General features: G+C 33.3%; 2 protein-coding genes and 1 long non-coding RNA gene across 3 annotated transcripts; 1 reads left to right on the top strand and 2 right to left on the bottom strand.

Annotated features, from left to right (window-relative positions):
* Nucleotides 1–4,430: 4,430 nt before the first annotated feature.
* Nucleotides 4,431–9,157, bottom strand: LOC126693043 (uncharacterized). Its single transcript, XR_007645182.1, has 2 exons — nt 8,550–9,157; nt 4,431–4,969 (listed from the first exon to the last, which is right to left on the bottom strand). It is a non-coding gene; the product is annotated as an uncharacterized LOC126693043 (long non-coding RNA).
* A 1,747-nt stretch (nt 9,158–10,904) lies between these two features.
* LOC126693042 (protein NDH-DEPENDENT CYCLIC ELECTRON FLOW 5) lies at nt 10,905–13,703 on the top strand. Its single transcript, XM_050388905.1, has 3 exons — nt 10,905–11,520; nt 12,156–12,641; nt 13,274–13,703. The coding sequence occupies exons 1-3, from the start codon at nt 11,002–11,004 to the stop codon at nt 13,466–13,468; spliced, it is 1,200 nt and encodes a 399-aa protein (XP_050244862.1). The 5' UTR covers nt 10,905–11,001; the 3' UTR covers nt 13,469–13,703.
* A 216-nt stretch (nt 13,704–13,919) lies between these two features.
* Nucleotides 13,920–17,188, bottom strand: LOC126693041 (protein SINE1). Its single transcript, XM_050388904.1, has 3 exons — nt 16,979–17,188; nt 15,174–16,500; nt 13,920–14,615 (listed from the first exon to the last, which is right to left on the bottom strand). The coding sequence occupies exons 1-3, from the start codon at nt 17,002–17,004 to the stop codon at nt 14,124–14,126; spliced, it is 1,845 nt and encodes a 614-aa protein (XP_050244861.1). The 5' UTR covers nt 17,005–17,188; the 3' UTR covers nt 13,920–14,123.
* Between the last annotated feature and the right edge of the window lie 1,000 nt (nt 17,189–18,188).

The raw sequence follows: 18,188 nt of genomic DNA, 5'->3' as shown, positions 1-18,188 counted from the left end.
TTTGGGTTGAAGTGTTGCACTTCTTTTAGAGTGTAAAGAACTTATTTCTAGATGAATGTTATATTTTTATTGGACTATATTATTTTGAATGTGGGTCGAAGACATAAAGTGTATGCACTGGTTTTTGGGATGTAAAAAATAATAATTTATAGATGGATGTTATATTTAATATTATGCAGGTTGAAATGGGTTGTGTTATATTCGTGTCAACCCAACACGATTTGTTTATTAAATGTGTCAAATGGGTTGGGTCAGGTCAACCCGCCTTATTAACAGGTCGGGTTAGGGTTGAAGGATCCTGACACGATTATTAAATGGGTCGGGTTAGGGTTGAGCCATTTAGTCTAATACCCCTACCTCGACACGACACGAACCCGACACGCTAACCCGAATTGACACCCCTAACTTCAAGTGATACAAAGGGAAGACCTATTAGTGAGCAAACCATCATCCGAAGCAAAGCTCATATCCCCAGACCAACTGTTAGTGTCTCTCAAATTCCAAGAGATGATGCTGCAGAAGAAGGAGGAGACACTAAAGAGGAAATTGAGCATTTCACTTCAGTTCCGGAGGACACTGCGCAACCTTCTCCCAAGCACGCGCAAGAGCACCCGATCGCCTTGATCATCTAATCGGAAGGGTTGAAGAGTTGCATGTAATGCTAGCTTCACATATCAACTACTCCAAATCTCAATTCACATACCTTAAAGGCCATATTATTGCCCTCTGGTCTCAAATTGATGACATGATGAGGAAATCGAAGCCGGAGTCAGATTCAGAGTCCAATGCATTCTAGTCTCTTTGGCCATTCTGGTAAAAAATGGGGAGTAGATTGAGGGGGAGTACAACTTGAGGGGGATGTAGCAAAGTAGCAAATTTAGTATACATTGGTTTATTTTGATGGTTTCTAGTTTACTTTAAGTTTTTATAACTTTTGGATATTTATAATGCTTTCGTTTAAAGCTGAAGATGAAGATGAAGAGTCATGCCAGGCTAGATTTTTTGCGATTGTCTTGCGGGTAAGGCCAATCCACGAAGGACCCGCGAAACTTTCTATTTGGCATGACTCTTCATCTTCTAGTCATGTGCTCTACATGTGGCTCTTTTCGCGGGTTGCTTCTCGTGAGACAATGGTGAGCCAGTCGCAAAATCCACTTATTCAACTTTTGTAGCTTGATTCTTCACCGATCTCTCACACTCATCCCTTACAATTAAAACCCACATACATATAGGGAAAATGATTGAAGAAATTACAATCAAATTTGGTATGGAATTAAAGCCAACACAATATAGTTGGAAATCACAACTTTACACGATAGATAAATGCCGAAAGATGACTACAAAGGCCTAAGAATGGTTGCACCAATGACCAAAAAGTGAACACCAGGGCTAGAGAGGATGGTTACACTGGTGGCCTTAGGAATATTGGAAGAAGACGATGTCATGATGAAGCAAGGGTCATAAGTGACTGGACAATAGTAGTTCGCAGTGGTCAACGGCTAGGCTGGGTGATGGTTGACACAGGCTGCTTGAAATTTAGTGAAGGTCACAATAAAGTGGTTTTGATACCATGTTATATGTAGGCTTGGTGTTATGTGCCCTTGGTTGTGTCTAGAAGAAGGTTATATTAGCCAGATCGAATGTGCTATTGATTGTGATCAAAGGGAGGTTAAGTTGTTGGAGTAGAACTTTGTTGTTCCAATCCATTATTATAAATAGGAAAATACTCAAGCTTTTGATTATAAAAAAATTAAAAAATGAAGCAGCAAAGTTTTTACAAATTTTATTACAAAAAATTATAAATTGATATGACAATGAATGTGGTTAATACCACTTCAACAGTAAAACAAATTCATGTTGAATTATTATTATTACTAGCTGCAGACCCACACAACGCGTGAGAATATAAATATTATGTAATGAGGTGTAATATATAGAAAGAAAATGATTACTTCAAGTATTGTCTATTTAAAAAACAAATATTTCTACAAGTATTTTTTTTAATCTTTTTATCTCTACAAATATATCATTATATTATTATTATTATTATTTATTTTATTTTATTTATGTTTGATTAATATTATTTTAAGGTGAACCATATTCTTCTAACTTCTATTGTAGTGTATTATATTTGCTCAATATACAACTAAACTTTATAAGTTTCAAATTTATTATTCAAATTTCTCATCTCTTAAGGAATAAGGAAATTATCATAATAATCAAAACTCATTACAAAATTACAATGTTACCTTAACCAAAATTAAAATGAAACTAAAGGAATAAATAATAAGCTTTAAAATAATTTTTTACTCAAACAATTGGTAGGCATATTCAAATTCATGTTTCCCAAAAAACTAAGTATTAACTTAAACTAAAATTCAACCAAAGTTATAAAAAGGAAAGAGAAGACTTTCTGATAGGATATTTAAAAAAAAAAAAAAAAAAAACACACACACACACAATACCAAAACACATATTAAAAATAAAAAAAACCATCAACCTTAATTAGAGTTATAAGAAAGAATAAATATTCGCCGAGAGAGAGAGAGAGAGAGAGAGAGTACTCATAGTTTTGTGTGAGAAAAATATGGATTGAATGGGAAAACGATATCAAATTTATACAAAATGAAATGGGTAAAAGAAGAGGCATATTATAAAAAAGAGGAAGGAAGTATAACGGTAAAGTAGTGGGGGGATAAAGAGGCAAAAAAGAAGGGAAAAATTTGGAAGAAGTGTAACAATAGGTGAGTGAACTAATAGGGAGAAGAAGAATATATATATATATATATATATATATTTTTTTTTTTTTGAAAATAGGGGGAAGAAAAGTTTAAATAGAAAAAAGAAAATATAAAAAAATAAATGAATGATGTAGTTGCTGATGTGACTCAATAGGAGTGTAGCAATAATAAATGTTACGCTTCAGCTTTTAGTAATACTAATCACTAATCTGTGCGATGCACGAGTTTATCTCTTTGAATTGCTTTTGATATGAAACATGTAAGTTCAAGTAGAACATGTTCTTAGCAACAATAAATGCCACCATAAAAAATTTCATACCTAAAGCATTTGTACGTATAATGTAGTTTTAGCTGTTATAAAGAGTTTTTTTTTTTTTAATTTTTAATTTTTTTAAAAAAATTTAGAAACCATTACAAAGATTGTTGATAACAATTGTGCAAAATTTTTATAAATTGAAAGTATGAAATGTCTATAGATTAAAAGACAGAAGTTGATAGTACATTTTTCCTTTGTGTAGTAACTCATAAAACAAATAATTAAAAGCATAAAATCAAATTTCCAAAGTGAATCACACCTTTTGCCTAGGAGACAAATTGAAGCATTCTAACATCTTAATTCACGTGTAGTACATTGCAATATGTTGAGATATTTTTCTTGGTGGATTCTCCTCAGATGTTTTGGTACGTCCATTTGGAACATTCACTTTCCACTTCAATTGATACTCTACCCAAGATGAAAATTCCTAAACCTTTTGCTTTCTCAAGCACTAAGATTCATACACATACGTACATAAATACATATATAGACAAACTAAATAATAGATTAAGCACAAAAATATTTAAGCTCATTTAATTTTTTTTGAGGTAGGTAGATAATGAGGGAGGGAAGTGTGGGGTTTAATCTGATACTAGGGTCCACAAAAATACTATTATCACTTGAATGCCTGAAAATTTTTATTTTGGTTTTAAAGATTAATGAAACTCTATTTCAGTAAAGAATCAGATTTCTTTTCTGAACTTCCAAGAACACCATCAATCTTAGCTTACGGTTAGCAGAAACGATAATTGCCAACCTACTTAAATGGGTTTTCAAATATTAAGTAAACAACTTCTTCATATGGTCTGAGTTCTAAAAGAATGCTAGGCCTAGGAGTTGCACAATGCACTGAACAGTCTTTTTTGTTTCTTCAGATAATGTAGTAAACGGGTATTCATACTGATATTTTCAATAGTTAGTTCTTTACTCTTTTTTTCTTTTCTTTTTTTGAAAAAGTTTTGTTACTATCATTAGGTATATGTTGTGTAATGAAATTTATTCATCTAACAAAGAAAAATAATATAGATAAGAAGGATTTTAGAAACAGTCAAGAGGCAACATCTCAATTAATACGAAAGGAAAAAAGTTGATTTGTTTAAAGGGAAAAAATTGAACTTAGTACTGTTTATTAGGTGTTTCAAGTATTTTTTGTGTAATGAAATCTATTCATCTAATAGAGAGAGAGACTCATAAAGCTTGAAGTTCACAATATGTCTCCATAAAACATGTGTAAGATGCTTTAGAGGAGATATAGAACTACCACTGTTAGTCAATAAGGACTATCGTGGTTTGTGAGGGTTGGCCAGTTATGGTTAAAATATCAAACGTGCATGAATTTTGTGCTCTATTAGGATTTAAGCACAGGATGGTCATTTAGTAGAACCATCATTTACATATTTATGATATCTAAACAATGTCAACCCAAACCAAGTATCATGCACAATAGAAATGAGTTTTGCAAGGGACTGAGATTGACTTGTGTTTTACAACATGCCCCTGCCACACACAGGTGCACACGCATGCAGACACACACATGCATCCGATTATACTCTCGTGGCAATAGGGGCGATGCTCACCATAAAGACTTAGTTCTCTGATAACCACACCAGTAGTTCAATTAAGTTCAGTCCAATATATCACATAGCATTCCTAACTTGCAGCCAATGTAGCACTGCTCTCATGATTGGTTCTCTATATTTTGAACTCCCTCTAAACAAAAGTTTTCGATTTGGAGAACTTTGGGACTCTTTAAGTTATGGACTAAACAGGTTGATATATAAAAGGGACAACAAATCACCCATTCACTCTTGCTTAGGTGGTAAATTGAATGATATCATTAGAAACTCAGAATTGGTACAGATTTAGTGGAAATTTAGACTTTAATTTTAAAAAAAATCACCTGAGAAGGAACCTGAAAAAAAAAATCAGAAAATACAAAACATCATAAAGAAGTAAACATTGATAACCCCAACTTTAAAATTTTCAAACCAAATCCATGCAAATTTGTACTAGCCAAAATTCGATTAACAACTCCAATAGGGTAATCAAAATTCTATGATGGAGTGAAGCAGAAGGATCAAATTCAATGAAAAACTTCAATTGTTAAGTCAAAATTAGGAGAGTGAAGCAGAAAATCTCAACCGCAAATGAAAGGAAAAACAACCTCAACTTAAAAATAAAATTCCTATATCAAAACCAATAAATATGCAACCAGATTCCAATTTCATATTCTTTATAGAAACATATTAACAATAAATATGCAAGAAACCATATAGAATAAAGGAGAAGACTGGTAAATACCTAGCTATTCTAGTCTCATAGTTTCTAAATTGTTCAAGTAGTAGGATTTGTGTAATGTATTAAGAGTTTTACGCAAATGAAGAGAATCCACAGTTCCAAATAACCTAGATAATAAAATGCCAAATCCCTGTAAGTAAAACAATAAGAATCCAATTTTCAACCCACATTCAGGAAACATTAATAGAAGAGAATAGATTGAATAAACCTCAATGTAACTGCAACTAGAAAAGATCTACACTTGCAGGTATAAACTTCTTTTTGAAGAACAAAAATGCAAGCCTTATGGGAGCATTAAAATATTTTTGCAACCCCATCAAACAAAACATTATAATTATCCTTTCAAAACTAACAAATCCCAGTAAAAATAAAAACCAAGAAAAGCACAAAGGCTTAAAAGAAAAAACTGACCTCTTGACAAAAACCACAAAATTGAAAATACAAACCCACTTTTGAGAAAGCTAAGAATTGTTTGATGAACTTGAACAATTAGGACATATGTCATGAAGAAACTTTCACTTCTCAAACTATTGAATTCATTAAGCAGAAATATAAAATGCAAAGAAGCTAACACTATCATATTGTTATGAGACGGTAAATTTAGTATTTGTGCACATAAACAAAAATGCCATGGCTTTCAATAAATTAAGATGCAATCCTTTTAACATCAAATGCGGAAAGGGTCTTCAATGCCCAATCTAAAATACAGATTTGATTTTCTCATGTCGTGAAATGAATTGAAAACTCAAAAACCTCTGTATGCAGTAAACATACCTTGTGAGCCTTATATTAAAACTAAAACCTATACTTGAAATCTACCTCAATTTTGGACCCCTAAAGTCACCAATAAAAAAATAAGAAAAAAAAATGTTATGCAAGAATGAAAGAAAATGATATAAGAATTTAAATCATTTAGCATATTTTTAGTATACTTCCAAATACATGTAACCAAATCTAATTCACCTTATTCAACCCAATGAAAATAAAATTTGAGAAGTTTTCAATTTCTTTTTTGTTGAATGTAAGTTCCAAGTTTTTCTAATTTAGAAAAGTATATGTTTTTAACAATTGTCTAGAATTCATGGTAAATGACCTACCATTAAAAACAACATCTTCCTCTTTGCCTTAATCTATTCAAAATTGAAATTTTAATTTGAAACCAAAGCTTGTCAATAAAAGAACTACAACTACAAAGAATTAATGTTTTCAAGCAAATCTGTCATTCATACTTTATATGTTCTACCTTTTAAAATTTTTTTCTTTCTAATAATACCATTACCAACTCTCACATGTTATAGAAGCCAATCAGTTAATTGTTAACATGTACCAACTATTAGTATAACGATTAGTCCAATCATTACACAACCAAATATCTAAAAATGGTATCAAAAGCTTATCGTAAAAATAATTAGAAAGATACATTCATTATCAATTCGTCAAGTTCCACAGCCATTTATATATGGTCATGTGATTGATAATGGATCATCAGTATGAAGGAAACTGCATTTTAAATTATAATTAGTCATGAATGAATCAGTTCCAGGACAATGTTAAAAATAGATTTTTTTTTTTTTTTGGGCAACTTATGAAGTGTAATTCATGAACTTAAGAGGCTGTTTGGATGCAAAAATTTCATCACTCAATTTCCATCACTCATCACTTATTACTCATAACTCATCACTCATTACTCATCACTTAATTTTTCACACCCGTTTGGCACCATCACTCACTTTCCATTACTCAATATTTTCGATACTATTTGTGGGCCCTATACCTGTCACTCGATGCAGCTTTTTTTTTTTTTTTTTTTTTTTTAATTTTAGTACCCAAACTCACCGAACCTAGTAAAAAAGAAAAAAAAAAAGAAAAGAAAGAAAGAACTGAACCCAAAAACCCAATGAAGAACAAAAGAAACCCAGCCAAAAAAAGAACCCAGTGAAAGAACAAAAAAAAAAAAAAAAAAAAAAAGAAAAAAAAAAAGAAGAAGAAAGAACTGAATCTAGAAACCCGATGAAGAACAAAAGAAACCCACCCAAAAAAAGAACCTAGTGAAAAAAAAAAAAAAAAAAAAAAAAAAACCGATCCTAGTGAAAGAGGAAGAAAAAAAAAAAAAAAAAACCCAGAAACCGCACGCAATGAAGGAAGAAGAAGAAGCCACCTAGTGTGAAAGGAAAAAGAAAAAAAAAGAAGATGAAGAAACGCACACACCGAACCCAATGAAAAAAAAAAAAAAGATGGTCAAAAGTTGCTGCTGAGATTGACAGTGGGTCCCTCTATGTAGTGTTATTTACGGAAATGCCATTGAGTTATGAGTTATGGAAATTGAAAACAGCTAAAATGTGTTTTCAGTTTCCATAACTCATAACTCAAAAATCAGAGAATTGAGTGATGGAAATAGAGTTATCATGCAACCAAACGGATTTCTAGCTATGGGTCCCACTATTTTTGAGTTATGAGTTATGAAAATAGAGAATTGAATTACGGAAACAAGCCATCCAAACAGCCTCTAAGATTTCGACCTTTACAATGAGTTAGATCAAGACTACCTCATGCATTGTCTTCAAGAAATGGACCAACACCCAAAATTGCATTATGCAGCAAAAACAGTAGGCTAGACATGTAGTTTACACGAACTAAATTAAGAATAAGAATAACCTGTCTCTTCTTTTTAGGGGCTGCTAAAAACTATTGTAACATGCACATGGTTTGTAATCCTATTTTCCAACTTACAAACCACATAGGTGTGCCAATATTCATGGTTTTCATACCAGTGCCACATATTACCTTGTTTGTTTATGCTGGAATCTAAGAATTTCCCAAAAGCAGAAAACTGCTGCAAACTAGCTAAGTGAAGAAATCAATTACAACTAAAACCTTACACAAAAAAATTAAACACTTGTGGTCAATTGAATTTTGTGAATCCAACAAAAGGCCAAAATTTATATCAAGATAGGGAAAAGAAAAGATTGAATCAAAGGATTATGTACCAGCTGTCAAAGAGAAATTTCCTAAAACACGTGACATGCAACATTTTTCAGAGTCCTCCAATCATACCATTCTTTTTCTCATCTTTCTAACTCCCTCAAACCAATTCCAAATTTTAAACCTTAATCAAAACCAAATCTAGGCTAAATGCCTAAATCAAAACTAATTATTCCATATCAAATTTTTTATGCATAAGAAAATACATTTACCGATGTGGTGACGGCAGTATTATAGTGATGGGATGCCAACTGAAGGTGGGTGTTGGCTTGACAATGTTGGCAGCCCTCAGACTTCTCTCTCTGGCTCTTTATTTCTTCTCAAAGTGCCTTGTGAATGTTTTGCTTTGAGGCTTTGCTTACAAATAGGGAAAAAATTGTGTTGCAAGAAATAAAGGATAGAGTGCAGGAGAGGGGGATAAAATACAGAGACTAGGAGAAGATAGGAATATGTAATGGGCAAAATTTGTAATTGCCCAGTGTACAAAATGTTGTGTTTGTTGTTAGCATAGTCAATTGGCCTTGGGATTGTCAGTGGTTTTTTGAAAGACACAGGTGCGTGGTTTGCAAAATGAAATTGTTTGTGAAGGCTTTTCCAGCTTGGTTAAGGGATGGTACTTATAAGCAGTAAGGGAAAAGCAACGTTAATTACCTAAAAACCAAACGTTGTACACGGTTACTTTAATGGCTTTAGGGAAAAGGCACAATTTTTCCAGTTTTTTTTTTTTTTTAAACATAAATGTGGCATAAATTTATGTTTGATTTCTCAGATTTTTCCCTCTCCCAACTCTCTACGCCTAATTGACTCTTTGTTTATCAGACTTTCGGTCTCTTTCAATTTAACGGTAGTTTTGTTTTAAACCGTGAGGGGTTTCCCTGATTTTAACAAATAGAGAGGAAAAAGGTTATGAATCCAAATTCCTAAATTGACAGTAAAAAAAAAAAAAAAAACAAACAAAAGCAAATATCTACAAACATTTTGATAGAAAACCCTAAAACCCAAAACAAAAACGAATCAAATCTAAACCTACCCAGCAAAAAATAAATATAAATAAATAAATAAATAAAAGTAACATTTCATACCCAAATCTGAAAAATGGAAAAAGAAAAAATTTACCGGTGTGGTTCCATTGATTTGGGTGGTTGATGCATGACGTAGGGTCCGTTTGGTTATAGAGTTTAAAAATTGTTGTTTAAAAAGATGTGAAAATTGTAGTTTAAAAAGTGTTGTTAAAATACGTTTTTTTAGTGTTTATAAAACAAAAAAAAATGTGTTTGGTATCATAGTTTAAATAACATGTTTTAGTGTTCAAAAAACATAAAAATGTGTTTGGTACGTGTGTTTGATTTAAAAATTAAAAAAAAAAAACTGACACCTTTTAACCAAAATAAACATTTTTTTATTCAAAAAATATTTTTTTAATGCCTAACGGGACTGTATGGGTGAGACTGCCGAGACAATACAGCTTTGATGTCTGACCAGGTGGGCCATAAAATGTTCAAAATAATTACACAATTGCCACTGAAACACTAGTTTTTGTTGTTTAAAAACAGGCCAGAGATGATTTCAAAAATATCATTTTAAACACTGATTTTTGAACACTATTTTCCAAACAATCCCTGAACAGGAATGACACACCAAACGTCCTTTTTTGTTTTTGGACACTAGTGTTTAGTGTTTAAACACTGAACACTACTGTTTAAACTGATAAACCAAACACGCTCCTAACAGTTTCTTTCTATGTTTGTTGTCTGATGGTCTAAGTCTGACCAGGGAATGGACAATGGCCGACCTTGGATCTTTCTCTCTTTCTCTTGGGGTCCGATGAACAACTCTATTCTCTCTCTTTCTCCGTATACAGGCCAGCCTTTTGAATGTAATTTACCCATTTAAGTAGTTAGTGTTGTATTTATACTCAAAGACCATTAGACTGTTTTAACACTGTGATAGGAAGCCTCTCCAAATGATGCACCGTACAATTTTTTAAAGATTAAACTGTATACGTGGTTGAATTTTAGGTAGACACTTTTTTTACATGACAGCACCTTCTTAATTGTAAGAATTGACTTCTCAGCTTCTGCTATTATATATATATATATAGATGCAGATTATTATTTTTTGTAATTAACAACATTATAAAAACTATATAGTAAATTTTGTAATATATATAAAATCTCTTTTATAAATAAGGATGAGAAATGATATGACTACAATATTTTTACAACAAATTCTAAGTGGTAAGTTGTTACTAGTTGTTATTGTTGGGTTAAAAAAGTAATCTCAGTGCTAAATTCAAATTTGAACCAATAATAACTAACCATCCAAGATTTATTATAAAAATGTTATGGACGTAATACTTCTCAGTAAGGATATGCAGAATTAAGTGGTTATTCAAGCATTTGACTAAAAACTAAAAAGTAGGGGGAAAAAAAGCGAAAAAAAAACGTAACCAATAACATTTGTCTCATTATCCATTTTCAATAAGGCGTTGTTTTTAAACACAAGCCAAAGGGATAAGTCGACCCCACTCTCTCTCTCCAAAAAAAAAAAAAAAATTCATTCTGTCCATAATATCTAAAGAAGAAAATGCTATACATTATCAACAATGGAAACGCCTAATAAGACTGTCAAGGAAAAGACTTGAAGTTGAAAAGAAGCACGAGCATGGCTTGCAATTCACTTTCACTATTCTCACCCAATTATTTCATTCCCATATCCACTAAACCACCTGCTAAACATTTGTTTTCTTCCCACACTTATCTTCCATGCAATTTTAGTCAGTACTATAATAGCAAGAGAGAATTTCCACTACCATCAGTGGCTTCAATCCCATACCAACCCATCAATGTGGACTACTTGGAGGAAGAATTCAGTGGACATGGAGTCACCTTTGAAGGTATTGGTGATAACTGTGTTGCCAAGATGGGACTCGAAAACGGAAGCACAGTCAACTTGATGCTACCAAGTGGCTTAATTTCATCATACAAAGCTCCCATGTGGCATGGAGGCAAGGTGGAGTTGCTGCACACATCAGTCTCTGAGGATGAGAATGGTGGTGCTGTCATTCAAGGAGGGGTGTCTTTAGCCTTAAATTGTTCCAGTGATGGTGATGACGAAGTTTCTTGGTCTCCATGTAATTGGGCTCTTCGTAATATAAGAGGCGATGCTCAAGAATCCATTCAGGTCCGTGTATAATTTTTTAGGCCATGAAACTTTCTTGTCACCAAAGAGTAAACATTGAATTCTATGAAACCAAACTTTATATCGACCTATTTTGAAACTATTTTATAATCAAGATAAAGGCATTTTAGCCTATAAATTTATTGAGACCCCTCTTTGTTGAACGGAATAGAATATATCATAGATGGTCAGTGAATTTGGTTCAAATGGTTATTAAGTATTTTTAGAAGGCTTCAATAATAGTTAGTGCATATACATTAGTTCATGAGTGATTTAATCCCTGATATTTGAAGTGATCGTTTTTAGTTTCAAACAAATTTAAAGAGATCACTTTACTTCATGCGTCTAATGGAATAATGACATGTCAGTTTTTAATCTGATCATGTCATCAAATTAAGGACTAAAGCGACCACTTAAAACATGAGGGACTTTCACTCAAAAAAAAAAAAAAAAACACATGAGGGACTAAAATCGTGCATGGATTAAAACTTCAAAGACCAACAATGTATTTCAGATTTTTTAGAATTAGTTAATAATTATCGACGGTCAAATTGTCATAATGTATATCTTTGTTTGGTTCATGATTTAGTCTTGTAGATATAAGTACTTGGTTAAACGTATGAACTTGTAAAATGCAGGTAGAACTGATAGATAGGGACTCGGAGAACAAAATTGAAGTAAAATACATTGTGACTCTCAAAAAAGATATGTTAAGCTCAGAGCTTGTTGTCTCAAACTCCAACTCTTCTTCATTGCTCCAACTGACGGGGTCCATTGTAAGCCATTTGGTAGTGAGCACGCCAGATGCAACTTATGCACTCGGATTAGAAGGATCGGACTTCTTCAACAGGTCACCATTATTAACAAACTTTGCTTTAGTTCCTCCGGATTTCGGCCAGAAAAATGAATTTGGCTTAGGCCAATTTTTGGGTCAAATGACACTGAAAGGCCTTTCGTCTGGTTGGGGTGCAAGAAATCAAAACACTGCTGATGATGCAGAAAGCAGCCCAAGAGAAAGTGAAGAAGAAATGGAGGGTGAAGAAGATGACAACTACAAGCATTTAAAACAACAAATGAGTCGGATATACACCAGTGCGCCTCGGTATTTCACAATAATTGACAGGGTAATTTTCTTATAATAACCAAATTCTAACGTCTCCATTTAATTTGCTGCAAAAATGGTACTTACACCACGAACAATTGTATTTAACAGAGCAATTCATGTGTCTTACACCTCTAGAACCAAGTCACACACAACTTTGTTCTCTGGAGAGCTATGTTTCTGTAACCGAGTCTTTTCTAGAAGGTGGATCAAATGCTAACAAATCTTATTAGGAGTATCTCAATTCCCTGCTCTGTGCTTGCACATAATTTATATTTTGTACACTATTGATAAAGACACCACCATAGTTGGTGAACTATGTACTCATGCCACAGGCCTAAATTCAAGTCATCCTGAGAACCCTAACGCCAGCATTGTTTTTCCACATTTAGTTAACCAACTAGGAGATTTTGTGTCCATTAATTTTAAAGCATATGTACCACCCATTTGTGTCATGTATTTACTAATTCATGGGACTGAATTAAAATAAGGCTCCATTTATCCATTTTTGTAAAATTAAGTACATTAATCAAACATAAATAAAAATGCTTCTCAAGTGCCACTTACCTGAACTCATGAGAGGATTCAATCCTAAAGATATTGACCATTTTCTTTTGTTTCCTTTCTGATGATCTGATCTCTATTATGGAACAGGGTAAAAGAAACTCAGTGGGAGTAGGGAGGGAAGGATTTGATGAACTATACATGTTCAGTCCTGGCTCAAGACATGAATACTACAGCACATATTCTTATGTATGTGTCGGCCAGTCAGCCTTGCTCAAACCTATCATCCTAGGTCCTGAAGAAGAATGGAGAGGTCTGCAGCATTTACATAACCCAAATCTCTAATTATATAACAGCATGCCATTGCTTTTATCTTATTTGCAGGCAATATCAAGAGTGTCTGTACAAGTCACTGCAAATCAAGTTGATGTAAGATGCTCCAATTGTGTGTACTACGTGGTTGACTGGAAAAAAAATGCAAGATCTTGAAAAAGAAAATTAAGAATATTTTGTAGGTTACTATTTGGGAGTGGAAATAAAAAGATTCTGGTAGCCATCAACCAAGCAAAAGAATGGTTTAGTTGTCTTCTACTTTCTTTAGAAATAATTTCAAATGCCCTTTTTGGCAAAGAACACGTTCTGAAAAAACACTAGACAAATCAATATTAGTTTTGATCACAAGAATTTACTGATTAGATTGCAGCAAACATTTCAGGCAAGCAATTAAATTCCACCAAACATTTAAAAAGATGTTAAAGCAAAATTTTAAAGCAATCAAGCAAAGGAACAAACAATCTTTCTCAAGAACTCAAAATTTTTACTTCTATAAAGCACATCGAACATCCAATACAAAGATTGTGATGAGTCTTAATACTGTTACAGATTTTGCATAAACCTCCAGTAAAAACCCAATTTTGAGAAAGGTTTTCACCATTAGTCATAACCCTGATTTACTACATTATCAAATCAACAATATACATCATTATGATTTATGAGCACATTAAGTTGGTACAAGATAGTAGCCTTCATCCTGATCCTTGATCCAAAGTAGTGTAGTAAATACTGCAAGTAAAACAAAAAAGAGGCCACAAATGAATTTCATAGCAGTCTTTTGATGAGCCTTCTGAATGCCAGGCTTGTGAGTTCGAGTTTTAAATTCAAGAACCACCTCACTGGATGCTTGCAAATCAGTATCAGTAAGAACATCATCAGTTGATGAAACTGATTCACGGCTGCCTTGGAACTGCTCACCAGTGGCATATAAACCTCCATTTTCTTTGTCATTATAGTTCACAACATGTGAAAAACCATTCTGGTCATATTTGCTTGTTGGGGTCCACTCAATGTTGCTTGAGGATAGACTTTTGAACCTTCTGGCTTGTTTCTCAGAAAAGTCTGAGTTCCCATTATTTGGATCCTGAAGAGAGCAAATGAGCTTCCTTGGAGTCTTACAGATCCTGATGTTGTCAACATTAATCTGTGTGCGTGACCTCTGAAGCACAAAAAAAGAAGAAGTGGCTACTACTCGTCAATATCAGTACTACACAGAAAATAGAATTAAACTACTAGAATCACAGCTTTGGTGAAATGAGAGTTACAACTAGGAGCAGAATAGAGGACAGAATCACAAATTTACAAACATTGGCAGGCTCGATCAGTTGGAACTCAAGTTCATATAAAAAACAAAGTTTCAAAAGAAAAAAATTGTGGTGGAGTTACTTTTTTTTTCTTTCCTTCTTCTCCTTAGGAAAGCAGATAGGATGTCTTGAATAAGTTGCACATGATAGAACCAGAAATTTGAAAGTTTTCCATCCATAAAAAAATCTGTCACCACAATTTGTGAGTTATTATTTAAAATTTGTCAAGAAACTATTTATCTCCTTTCTCCCATCACTTTCAGTTTAACTTATGAATTATACTTAAAAAACCAAGCATGACAGCTCCTATAACTTCAATTTCACTCAGCCAAAAAACCATAAACTACAATTTCTTATTCAAAATTGAAACAAAATCAAACAATAAATCATGATAATATGCATGAGCAACATACCAGGGGACTAGTTGTAGCGCTTCTCGACATTCCATTTCTAGGATTTCGGTTGCAAAACCCTGCAAATTCCTCTGTGTAATCTCCTCGATTACAATCATATTCATCATTCCCAGAGTGTGTATTAGACATGAAACTTCCCTGAACCTCTGAAAACAAACCATCCTTGAGAGACACATCAACCCCTCCATTCTCATAGCTCCAAAGCTTCCGGTTCACACTCCTACGATCATAATCTGAATTTTGAGAAACCTGCCTCATTGAAATGGGCGACTCAACCCATGACTCATATCCAAGAAAGGAATCAATAGTCCGTGATTCAGGTGATGGAGATGGAGATCTATCACCAGCATTCCATAAATTCTTCCTACTATGCTCTCTCCTGCTAAAATTTGACCCAGTGATTGAGCCAGGAGTACTCTCAAAATTTGACCCTTTTGTGGGAGTTATTTTCCTTGCAGTTTGCAAAGCTTCATAAGCAGCACCTCTAACATAAGCCATCTTATCATCCTTGCAATTCTCCATCTCCTCAATTATCAACTCAAGCTCAGAGAATATGCTCCTGGAATCCAAATTCTTCATCAAGAAATTCACCATTTGAATGGCCAACAACCGTTTCTGAGAATTTCCCTCCGAAACCCCAGAATTCAATATCTGCAATCCAGACCGTATTAACAATCTTGCATATGCTTCAACAATTAAACCATTACGCTTTGCTAAAGCCATCACCAAACCCATATGAGAATTGGTCTGAGTAGACTTCTCTTCCAAAGCAGCAGCAACATTTTGACACACCTTATTAACCATCTCATCCGAAGCAAACCTCCAATTATCCGAGTCCACAAGAGCCTTTAAGCAAAGGGCAGCCCCAGAAGTGAGGCACTCTTGAGAACCCAATAGAGAATCTGAAAGAGGCTTACATAGAGAATGAATTATATGCCTCTTTTTGTCTTCTGGGGTAGTTGGGTCAATCCCATATCGCGCAATTGCGGGAACCACCTTTGAACAAGCCTGTTGAAGAGGAAAAGACCCTGCACTTGAAGCCAAGGTCGAGATTATGCATGTCATGATGCTGTCTATCAAAGGAACAATTTTGACACCATGAACGCGAGCAAGAACTTCATAGAGTGAAATTGTACACTCCCCAGACAAAGAACCAGTGCCCTTGGTCTCAGAAACTTGTGCAAGAAAAAGTGGAATTGACTTGGAATCCAGGTCTTTCACATAACACTTCAGTGCCTTCATTGCTGATTTACGACTATCAGCATCTTTTTGAAGATTTTCCAACTCACGCTGTAGTTTTGGGCTAAGATTCCTTCCCATTGTAGACCTAAAAAGAATTTCAAGAAAGTTGTGAAAATGTCTGAAAGATGAAATCTTTGAATGGTTTCTATAAGATATGGGCTCACTATATTTTGAGTTGGGATTCTATAACTTTTTTATCCATATAATTCTTTGAGAAAAGGAAGAAAAGAGCAATTGACTACCTCAGAAACAGATCTTTAAACCAAAAAATAAAAAAGAAGTTACTATTATGAAACTACAATTCTGCGTATCCAAATCCAAAAAAAAAAAAATGCAGAAAACGAAAAGGGCATATTCTCTATCACTAAAAATGCAGAAATTCAAAATTTTCCTCTTTTCCAAACAAGAAACATGAATTAACTAAAGCAGAAGAATTAGAAGTCAAAATAGCAAATGGGTATGTCACAAATCACAATTCCATTTAGAATAGCATGACATTCATGAATCAGAAAGAGCACAAAAAAATGTAGTAGTAAGAGACTAAGAAGAATAAAGGAGAGTACCTATAATGATCTTTCTTGTCGTTCATCTTTCTCTTCTTGATTATATGTAGAAACAGAATGAGAAGAAATGGTTTTACTTTTATGAATCAAAAACCAACCAATTTGGTTTCGAGAATTGTATTTGTGGGATTTGTGATACAGTGCTCTCTGTTTTGGGCTGTCTTATTTAGGTTTCCTTTTTTTGAAGAGTAGACACAGACACAGACAGTAGAGATTGTATTCAAAATGTAACGTAATATGTTTTTGTAGTTTGTAAATACCCTTCAATTTCAAAATCTTTCTTACAATTCCCACCGCTATCCCTCCTTACTGATTAACTATTTTGTTGGACGATAATACCCTCGTTCACGTTTACTTTCTTTTTTTTTTCTTTTTTGAGACACGAAATTTTCTCTTCTTTTTTTACTGCTTACCTACCAATACCATTACCAATAATATTAATATCTCAATTTTTGCAGGAAGAAGGGGAGTTGTTCTTGTTCCTATTTGGATTACAATTCAATTAATTCCATAATAATCGTATAGCAATTATTCAATTAATTTCCATCTTTACATATAACTCTGCATGTAAGGAAATAAGGAATCTATCCAATCCATTAAAGTAAGCAAATCTCACTCATTAAATTATTAAAACAAGTCATATAATTGTTAGAGAAATTTTTGTTACAAATTCGTTATTGCACTCTCAACGCATGTTCTTTGAAAACATGAAGATTTCAATTAAAATTGTAAAATGGTGAAACATAATTTTAACTAAAACACTATTTCAAATAACATGGCAATATGCGTAGTGTGCAATAGTAGTTGTGCGGTAATCATTACCAATAAAATCAATAATATAATTGTAGAGAGTCATGTAACTCAATTGTCACTTTTTGGTGCTTACAACAAAGTTCAATGACTTGAAATTTGTAATTAAAAAAAAAAAGTTATTGATTTCAATAGCATGAAATATGGAGCACTAGATGGAATGCATGCTTTTTGTTTTTGTTATTTTTTTTAAGGGGAGGTGGTTTTGGCTTTTCTCAAGTCCAAATATTATTGTATCATTTTGCCTGGTTTTGCTTCCTTTTAAAGCACTACCATCAGGTGTGCCAAATGCCAAAAACTAAAAAACATCTCACATGAGATATTCTATATGCCAAAATATTTGACATAGATAAACAATATAATCTCAAATTTGGAAGCGTACGGACAAGAGTTGTAAAAT

Source organism: Quercus robur, chromosome 7 (assembly GCF_932294415.1).
Source record: "Quercus robur chromosome 7, dhQueRobu3.1, whole genome shotgun sequence".
Lineage (NCBI taxonomy): Eukaryota > Viridiplantae > Streptophyta > Magnoliopsida > Fagales > Fagaceae > Quercus > Quercus robur.
The sequence above is the reverse complement of the archived record's forward strand: the minus strand, read 5'-3'. Positions and strand labels throughout refer to the sequence as shown.

Bases quoted from the DNA above. Each gene is read 5' to 3' on its own strand.
- LOC126693041 (XM_050388904.1), bottom strand. From the start codon at position 17,004: ATGAACGACAAGAAAGATCATTATAG. The intron at 16,501-16,978 runs GTACTCTCCTTT...AATTCTTTTTAG, and splicing joins GACAAGAAAGATCATTATAG to GTCTACAATGGGAAGGAATC. The intron at 14,616-15,173 runs GTATGTTGCTCA...TTTGTGCTTCAG, and splicing joins GCGCTACAACTAGTCCCCTG to AGGTCACGCACACAGATTAA.
- LOC126693042 (XM_050388905.1), top strand. From the start codon at position 11,002: ATGGCTTGCAATTCACTTTCACTATTCTCACCCAATTATTTCATTCCC. The intron at 11,521-12,155 runs GTCCGTGTATAA...TGTAAAATGCAG, and splicing joins ATGCTCAAGAATCCATTCAG to GTAGAACTGATAGATAGGGA. The intron at 12,642-13,273 runs GTAATTTTCTTA...ATTATGGAACAG, and splicing joins ATTTCACAATAATTGACAGG to GGTAAAAGAAACTCAGTGGG.